General features: G+C 45.2%; 1 protein-coding gene across 1 annotated transcript; it reads left to right on the top strand.

The window, feature by feature from the left end:
• The first annotated feature begins 2640 nt into the window (after positions 1-2640).
• On the top strand, positions 2641-6028 carry LOC127756819 (mitochondrial inner membrane protease ATP23-like). Its single transcript, XM_052282196.1, has 6 exons — positions 2641-2933; positions 3428-3577; positions 3993-4117; positions 4346-4483; positions 4591-4674; positions 5425-6028. The coding sequence occupies exons 2-6, from the start codon at positions 3445-3447 to the stop codon at positions 5557-5559; spliced, it is 615 nt and encodes a 204-aa protein (XP_052138156.1). The 5' UTR covers positions 2641-2933; positions 3428-3444; the 3' UTR covers positions 5560-6028.
• Positions 6029-9975: the final 3947 nt, after the last annotated feature.

The raw sequence follows: 9975 nt of genomic DNA, 5'->3' as shown, positions 1-9975 counted from the left end.
AATCAGTGTCCTTAAACCGCAATACTGGATATCTCTATCCCCAACTATTTAAACCAGTGCAATTTGACTCCCTCAGCGGTTTTGGACGGCGGTTTGACGTGGCGCATACATGACGATGTTGACATGGCTTCACCCAATGTGGCGCTTATGTGGCATTAGAATTTAAAAAATGTGGGATCCATTTATCATTCACACAGAAAAGAGAATATTGTGGGACCCACATATCTTCTCCCCATCTTCCTCCTCCCTCTCTCTCCCTTCTCTCGTTTTCTCTTTCTCCCCCTCCACGGAAGACGGCATCTGCGCCGAATCACCGCCTGCCACCACCGAGGACCTGCACAGCATCACTGACACCCCTCCCTGCGGGTCGGCGGTGGCCTCCCCGACCCTCCCCGCGGCGCCGTTGCCGGGACAAGTGGCGACGACGACCCCTTCGCTATCCCTCTCTTTCCTTCTCCAAACGGTGCGGTGATGAGGAGCAGTCGCAAAGCATGGTTCCGTCGATGGAGACGGCGATGGTGCGATGGAAATTGATCGATTTGCTGCCACAAACGCCACTGCTGCTCCGCGACGTGCTTCGTGGTGGTGACGACGGTGGTGGATACCGCCTGCTCATCTCGTTGGCCGCCGCCCTCCCGACTATCGTTGCCACTCTAGCCCATCACAGATCACTCCCTCGAGCTCTGCCGCCGCCCTACTATCGCATTGCCGCTGCCTCCACCGTCACTCTACGACGTGCTTCGTGGCGGTGACGATGGTGATGGCTGCTCATCTCGTTGGCTGCTGCCGTCGGATTCATCGCCGCTATGGCCCGCCGCCTGCCACCACCGCCGGTCTAGCTCCCTCCCCTACAGACCGGTGAAGAGGAGAGAAAGACTGAAAGAGAAAGAAAAGGGAGTGAGGGAGGAGGAAGAAGGGAAGGAGGATGACATGTGGGCCCTACATATCAATGACAAATGGGTTCCATATATATTTTTTAATTTAATGGCACATAAGCGCCACGTTAAATGTCACGTGAGACGAAGACTAGGTCAACACCGCCACGCTAGTGAAACTGCCCTCCAAAACCACCGAGAGAGTAAAATTGCATTGGTTTTAATAGTTCAGGGGTTGAGATATCCAATATTACGGTTCTATTCGGAAAAAGTCCAGTTAGACTCCCTAAATTGTTCACCGAATCTAATTCGTGACCCTTAACTGCCATACCGGGTAGGACGACTCTCCAAATTATTGAAACAAGTGCAATTTAACTCCTCTAGCGGTTTTGTAGGGTGGTTTTGCTGACATGGCACTGACGTGGCGGTGCTCACCCGATTTGCTGACGTGGGACCCATTTGTCAGTCAAACAAAAAAATATTGTGGGACCCACCGACATGTGGGGCCCACATGTCATCCTTTCTCCTTCCCTTCCTCCTCTCTCTCTCTCTCCCCCTTCTCTCTTTTCTCTTCCCCCTTCGGACGCATCGGTGGTGGCGGCGGCTGAGGGCTGGAGCCGCGACGGCAGCGTGCAGGCGAAGGCTGCGCCACCGCCTGCCCCATCATCGGAGGGCTCGAGGAGGACGCCGGCAAATCATGGGGAGACTGCAGGGGGACCCGCGGGACTAGGCGAGGGCGTCATGCGCGTCGCTGCGGCTCGCCACGCTGCTCAGGGCGGCGTGCCTCCCGCCGCGCGCCCGCGCTTGACGCGCGCGCTCCCCGCCGAGCTGCTCCTGCCCCCGTCACGATTCACGACCGCGTCGTCGTCGCCAACTCCGGCGACTCCAGTGTCGTCCTCTGCCGCGCCGGCGTCCCCGTCCAGCCGTCCCCCTCTCCGTCAACCACAAGGTAAGCAACAAAGCACTAATCCACGTCGTCTTCCTTGCTTGCTTCTGTGTATTCATGTTGTCTTCCTTGCTTGCTTCCTTGCTTGCTTGTCTTCCGGTGGTAGTCGGTGCGTGCAGGGGACGGCTACCTGAAAGCGCGCCCAGGGCGTGGGCCGCGCTCCACAAGCTCTCCGTCTGCTGCCCGGGGCTCCTCCACGCCGGCGTCCTCCTCGAGCCCTCCGATGACGGGGCAGGCGGTGGCGGCCATCGCCTGCACGCCGCCGTCGCCGCTCCAGCCCTCGCCTACACGCCGTCGTCGCCACTCCGGCCCCCAGCCACCGCCGCCACCAATGGGTCCGAAGGGGGGAGAGAAAAGAGAGAGAGAAGGGAGAGAGAGAGGGAGAAGGATGAAGGGAAGGAGAAAGGATGACATGTGGGCCCTATATATCGGTGGGTCCCATAATATATTTTGTGTTTGAATGACAGATGGGTCCCACAGATATTTTTTTTAATTCTAATGCCACGTAAGTGCCACGTGGAATGAAAACCGGGTTAGCACCGCCACGTCAGTGCCACGTCAGCAAAACCGCCCTCCAAAACCGTTAGAGGAGTCAAATTGCACCGGTTTCAATAATTCGGAGAGTCGTCCTACCCGGTTTTTCAGTTAAGGGTCACGAATTAGATTTGGTGAACAATTAAGGGAGTCTAAGTGGACTTTTTCCTATTCCTAATAGAAATCGTTACGTCCGTTTGGTTTAGGTGGGCCGGACCGGAAACGGATACCCCGTAATCAAATCCCGGCCCAGTAGAAAATGAATACCACCGTTCCATTCCATCCCACGCGTAACGGAGAGCTCTGCCCGGCGCTCCTCTTGCCCAGCTAGCGGCGGCGCTCACCCGCTCCGCGCGCATCGCCGCCACGGCTCCCCGAGCCCCCGGCGCCGCTGGCCACGCTCTCCCAGCCTCCCCCACCCTACCCGCGCGTCGCCGCCACCCCGGCGTTCTGCCCTGACGACCCGATATAGCGGGAAGAATATTTGTTGGGTTTTGAGCCCTAGATGCATCCCGTGGAGAATATTTGGTGCTATTGTTGTGCAGGGCTGCATCGCGCTGCTGGCCCGCCAAGCAAAGGCAAGCTTGATCTGTTTGTGCACTGACTTTGATTTGTTTGTGAGCTGAATTTTTCTCTTTCTTTTTTTTTCTGTTAAATGGTGTCTTTCTTTCTTCTTCTCGTTTCTGTTTTTTTTTTTCCTTCCAGCGAGGGAACTTTCTTTAGTTATATGAAGCATAAAGGACTAAAGAGTGGCTCTTCAGTACTCCAATTTTTCAATTTGTTGATGCATATTGTCCTACATTTACCTTTTAATTTAGTAATGTCATGCCCCATTTTATACATCGACGATGCTTCAAGACAATGGTTGTCTGAAATTTGTAATGAACCTGTATGCTAAGCACTGCTCAGTTAAGTAGGCTTTCCATACATAGTCTAACCAAACGCCGTAATGCAAATGGACAATGTAGCCAAACACATTTAAGTGGCTTTGGACATGTAAACAAAGCTATTATTCGGGCTCCATCCGATCAAATTTCTGCTGCATCTGATTTCAGTAATGTCATTGCTGCAGAAGCCAGCCAGTGAACAATGTCTGGGATGGACGGCAGCGGTGTGCCAGAAACCGCCGGAGTGGAGGCAGCCTCCAGCTCAGATGCCCGCGGGGACAACCGACACATGCCGTCTGAGGACTGTGTCGCCGGCATCAACTCGGCTCTCCAACGTATGAGCGTGTCAAAGTATATGTGTTTGCCATGGCATTGTGTTTAGTTTTGGGAGGAGGCGGGATGGGTAGGACTCATCCCTGCTTTTAAGGATGGGATGGTCCCACCTGTCTGTTTGGCATGAGGGATAAGATGATCCTACTTTTCAAGGGACGGCTCACATGTCAGCGAGAGAAAAAAATGGGTTGGATCAAAAAAAATGGGTTGAATTGGTCTGCCAGTTTTTTAAGGGTCAGGCCAACCCGGATCTGAGGGGAATATTCCCTGTCAGGGTCCATCTCATCCCACCTGTCCCAAAACCAAACACCCTGAAAAATGGGTTCAACCCAACCTGACCCATCCAAACCCTACAACCAAATGCATGCTAAGGTTTTTTTTTTCTTTGAAGATTTCCTTATTTGCATTGTGAACCAGATCCGACGGTGCGGTTCCTGAGGGAGCAAATGGAGAAGGCCGGTTGCCCGGTGCTACCGCGGATGATCAGGGCGATGAACTGCATGTCTACCAATCACAATGGTTCCTACGGTAGCGGGCTGGGGGTATGTGACTCTTTCCCCTTCATTTTTTCCTTCCAAACAATCAAGGTGTGGCACTGACGAGACTTTGTTCTGGCAATTTGCATTGCGGATATGGTTTGGATCTAGGAAGTGTGTATACATGTTTGTGTTTGGTATGGTGGTTGCGAAGTGTGTTTTTGCCTTAAATTGTTTCCTTCAGTTGTTTGGTATTGAGAATACTGTCCTGATTTTGCAATTATTTATGTCCAGATAACTGTGTGCTGTGATCACATGCGGTCTCAAGATGAGATAAATCAGCTATTAATTCATGAATTAATACATGCCTATGATGACTGTGTTGTCAAGAACATGGATTGGAAGAACTGTGCTCACCATGCTTGCTCTGAGGTAACAAAATACTTAACATGTAGGCTGGAGTTATCGGCTATTTGGCATGCTAGCATTAAGTACAAACCTTTACATTGATAATTGACAGTGCATTTTTTTGTTGTTAGATTCGAGCTAATCACCTTAGTGGTGACTGCCATTATAAACGTGAATTGTTGCGTGGCTTCATGAAGATAAAGGGGCACGAGCAAGTAAGTATTTTCACTGTCTTACTGTTGAGCTTGTGCCACCTATGAGGCTATGACATTGGTTCTTTAGACTTTACATGTCAAGCTCGGTATGGTGTCCTTTTCTGCTCTTAATCTTGCACGTGCAACACACGTTTTCCACATTATTCTTAGCTGCTCTATCATTTTGCGGACTCAAATGGCAAAGCACATGCGTATAATATCAAAATCTAACATACTAAAAATCAGTTATGCAAATGACTTGAGTGGATTAAAAGAAGTTAGTGCCTTAGCGGTGTTGACAGTTAACACAATGCGAACGAGCTCATGGCTTGTTGGTAGCTCTTGTGGCTATTGCCATGCTACCCGCCCATGCTCGATCCCTGGATCGAGCAGCGGATGTCACACCGGGTGATTTTCCCATGTGACTTCTGGGTTGAGTCCCAGATGGTTAGGGTACATACATGCTTGCACATTCAGTGGTACTGCATGTTTCCCGTGCACCTAAGGCTATAGGTCTTCCAAGTTTCTGGCTTAAAGTGTGTGTTGTACTTGCACGCGTGTGGAGTTGCATGGGTGTGGTGTGCATCCTCAAATATACCCTAAAAAAAATATTGTTGTGTTGTGTTATGAAATGAGATTCTAAAATGAACTTGATTTTAAGTGAACTTAATCTTTTTTTTCCTTTTTCAGCGACTTGTGCTATATGTGCATATGCTTTGCTAAACCCTCTATGAATTTATGTACGTTCTGACATTTTCTGCATTTCTGAAGGAATGTGTTAAAAGGCGGGCTCTCATGTCTGTCAAGAACAACCCGTACTGCTCAGGGACAGCTGCAAAAGATGCAGTTGAGTCTGTGTGGGATATATGCTACAATGATACACGCCCATTTGATAGGGTTCCATGAAGTATATTATTACAAAGAAGTCATGAACTAAGATTGTGCTTCCCTGCTGGGGATAATTTTGTTCCCTTTCATGCCTTGTTCGGTTAAAATCTCTCACAAGAGGATTGAGGGAGATTTGGAAGTGATTTATTCCAAACCTATTGTTGTGTGGAATTATTCCTCCTTAATCCTCTCCAATCCCTTTCTCTAGGGATAAACCGAACAAGGCATTAGTGAATTGTAGTTAAGCAAACTGTGACAAGAAAAGCCAGAACTTCTTTCGCTAGAGCAAAGCAGTATCTATTAGTCATGACTCGAGTTCATGAACATTGTAATGAATTAGCTCATGTGATGATTTTCTTATCTTTTGCATTACATAATTGGAAAAAGTTCAATAAGCTTCTGGAAAAAAAAAACTTGTGCCACTGACTACTTCATTAGGTAAATGTAGCTGTCTTTGTTTAACTGCCCCGTTCGATCTCCAGTTCTGGAGAGAGAATTTTGTTGCACGTAAAATAAGAAACCTCATTAGCTCATAATTAATTAAGTATTAACTATTATAAATTAGAAAATTGGATTTATTTGTTTTTAAAACAACTTTCATATAGAAACTTTTTTTAAAAAAACGCACAATTTAACAGTTTGAAAGGCATGCTAACGGAAAATGAGGAAGTTGAAGTTTGGAGTTGAAGAATAGAACAGGGCAAGTTGTTTTATGGTTTTGTTCTCTTTTGAAATCCAAAACACGTGTAAATGCGTTCTTCGCTGGTTTTGCTTCAGCTTGTCCCTGTACTTGATAATGGTTTTGACCTTTGTTTGTACTTCTGTCTATTGGCAATTTACATCATATGGTGCTGATCTTTTTATCTCATCATGTATAATTGGGACTTGTCTTGTGCTCTTCAGCAAACAATCTATTTAGCCTCTTGTTGGTCGATCCATAAATGATCTTCATTATCCTGCATCCACGGTGTTTTAGTATGAAAACTTACTATATAAAAGTTGCTTTAAACTATCGTATAAATCTATTTTCAAGTTTATAATAATTAAAACTTAATTAATCATACGCTAATAGTTTTTTCATTTTGTGTGTGCAACTTAATCTCTATCCAACGGCTTCTCAAACAGGACCTAATGAAAGAACTCACATCCTCGGTAATAAGCTCTGATAGGCATGCTAATTAGTATTCTGATAAGAGTAGGTGGCAAGTTTTTAAAAGGTTTACAAATTAAGTGGAGCATAATAAAATTTATGGAGGAGAGAGGTAAGGGAGGCGAGTTCTATTGGACCATTAGGAAGAAGATAAAAGGTCGGGCTTGGGCGGGTGAGAAGTGGTGTCCGACCTTAATCTGAATGCCAAGGCACCTTGCGCTAGGATATAAAGTTAGCATGAGGTCCATTAGGCGTCAATTAGTGTTATTTCGGCCTGTCAATTCTCTGTGATCACCATCATGTCAAGGGCAAGCTCTCCCTAATAGCCACCATGGCAGGAGCTAGTGCCAATATCGATGAGGGTCCGTCAACAAGGTGCATGCCCAGATGCCCTGATGACGATCGAAGATTGAATTAACGTAAACTTATTGATTCATGATAAATGTTAATGTAATCTAGTTTAATCGGTATACTCTCTTGCCTTGATCAATGAGTTTAACAATTCATCAGTCACAAGGCACAGCTAATGGAGGTGGTGATACCATACCAATCATGAGTTCAGAACATAACTCAATAGTTGGGGTGGCTAGAAGCATATTCCAATAGAAGTTTGTTGTGCTAACTAGGTTTCAACCCAACATATCTTCTTATTTGGTTTTTGGACGGCACTTTACCCAAACAACTTGATGAGGTACACATGTCAACCGCTCAACCGACAATGCAAAGGCCCAATAACCTTCGATGATTCGTTTCATCAGTGCAAATTGTCCACGGTCCCTCCACCGATCCAGATCGAAGCCCTCCACATCCCAGCACCAAACAAAGGTCAAGGTCGAGCCAACTGCTAAGGATGGTGGCATGGGGCATAGGTGGGGCCGTGGGGGCGTCAGTCGGTTGCTTGGGTGCAGATACACATTGATGGCGACGCCATCGGTGATGTATAATGCAGTAGCAATGGACACACATTTGATGGATGGAATAGTTGGATAAACGAAATGTTACACACCGATTGAATTTGCATCCTGATAACAAATTCTGAAAAGCACGCAAATCAAATAGCAAAAGTCCAAAAGGCTTACGAATTGAGTGGTATATAATGGAATTTCTCATAGAAGACAGAGGGGCAATGAAAGGTGAGTTTTGCTTGAGAGGGAGGAGAAGGAATAAATGATAGGACTAGGGGGGTGCATTGTGCCAAGATACTTGGGGCTAAGGTACATGATTAGCATGAGACCCATTAGGTGTTTACCATTGTCATATCGGCTCTTTAGCTTTCTGTGATCGTCATCATGTTAGGAGGCAACTCGCCCCGATAGTCACCGTGGTAGGGTCAATGCCAATGTCGATCAGGGTTTGCCAGCCGAGTGCATGCCCTGATGACGAACGAAGATTGAACCAACGCAATTGTACAGACCTTGTCGATTCATGATAAATATTGTAATTACCTAGTTTTGTTGGTATACTCTCTAGCCTTGATCGATGAGTTTAAAAAGACAAAAGGTACACGCTAATATGAATTATGATACTGCACCAAACATGTGTTCGGAGCGGAATGTATAAATTGGGGGTGACTAGAGGAATATTCGTTTCAACATAACGTATCTCGAATAATTTTTTTTCAGAAATCATATTTATTTATTTCCGAGACGACACATTATCCAAACAACTTTACTATACAAAACTTTATCTCTCGTTAATTGGCTTTAATCTTAATCTTATCTAGGTGGCATAATATGTATTTTGTGGAGTCTAGCAGTCTTACGAAGAATACGCTCATGCATGGGTTTTGATGCAACTAAGATAAATGACATCTGAAATAAATTAGTCATAAGCGAGAATCTAAGACGACGATGGCTCCTAACTGGAGAGTGGCTCTGGCGATAGAGGCTAGAGTCGACAATTACTAGCGAAGTCGATGTCGAATGTGGGATATAAGCGTCATTAGGGTCAATTTTTTAAACTTTATTTTTTGGCATGATTCAATTTTTAAAATACGTTTTAAAAGAATCAAAATAGCCGGAATTTCAGTCCCTAAAGACACCTGAGCTAAGGGCCTGTATAAGCGAGAATCCAAGAAGACGATGGCTCCTGACTGGAGAGTGGCTCTGGCGATAGAGGCGAGAGTCGACAATTACTAGCGAAGTCGATATCGAATGTGGGATATAAGCGTCATTAGGGTCAATTTTTTAAACTTTATTTTTTTGGCATGATTCAATTTTTAAAATACGTTTTAAAAGAATCAAAATAGCCGGAATTTCAGTCCCTAAAGACACCTGAGCTAAGGGCCTGTTTAGTTCCCAAAAACATCACATCGAATCTTTAGACATATATATGAAGCATTAAATATAAATAAAAAGAAAAACTAATTGCACACTTTGCATGTAAATCGCAAGACGAATCTTTTGAGTCTAATTAGGCCATGATTAGCCATAAGTGCTGCAGTAACCTACATGTGCTAATGACGGATTAATTAGGCTCAAAAGATTCGTCTCGCGGTTTCCAGACGAGTTATGAAATTAGTTTTTTCATTCATGTCCGAAAACCACTTCTGACATCCGGTCAAACGTCCGATGTGACACCCAAAAATTTTCATTTCACCTTAGGCCCTGTTTAGTTCTCAAAAAGTTTTCGCAAAAACATCACATTGAATCTTTAGACACATGTATGGAGTATTAAATATAGATAAAAAGAAAAAACTAATTGCATAGTTTGCATGTAAATCACGAGGCGAATCTTTTGAGCCTAATTAGTCCATGATTAGACATAAGTGGTACAGTAATCCACATGTGCTAATGATGGATTAATTAGGCTCAAAATATTCGTCTCGCGGTTTCCAGGCGAGTTATGAAATTTGTTTTTTTATTCATGTCCGAAAAACTCTTCCGACATCTGGTCAAACGTTTGATGTGATACCCAAAATTTTTATTTCACCAACTAAGGCCCCGTTTAGTTCCCAAAAAGTTTTTCCCAAAAACATCACATCGAATCTTTAGACACATGCATGGAGCATTAAATGTAGATTAAAAGAAAAATTAGTTGCATGGTTAGGGAAGAAATCGCGAGACGAATCTTTTGAGGCTAATTAGTCTATGATTAGTCCTAAGTGCTACAGTAACCCACATGTGCTAATGGCGGATTAATTATGCTCAAAAGATTCGTCTCGCGGTTTCCAAGTGAGTTATGAAATTAATTTTTTCATTCGTGTCCGAAAACCCTTCCGACATTCGGTAAACGTTTGATGTGACATCAAAAAATTTTCATTTCGCGAACTAAACAGGCCCTAA

This window comes from Oryza glaberrima, chromosome 12, assembly GCF_000147395.1.
Source record: "Oryza glaberrima chromosome 12, OglaRS2, whole genome shotgun sequence".
In the NCBI taxonomy this organism is placed as follows: Eukaryota; Viridiplantae; Streptophyta; class Magnoliopsida; order Poales; family Poaceae; genus Oryza; species Oryza glaberrima.
Note: the sequence above shows the minus strand (reverse complement) of the source record. Positions and strands in the feature narration are given on the sequence as shown.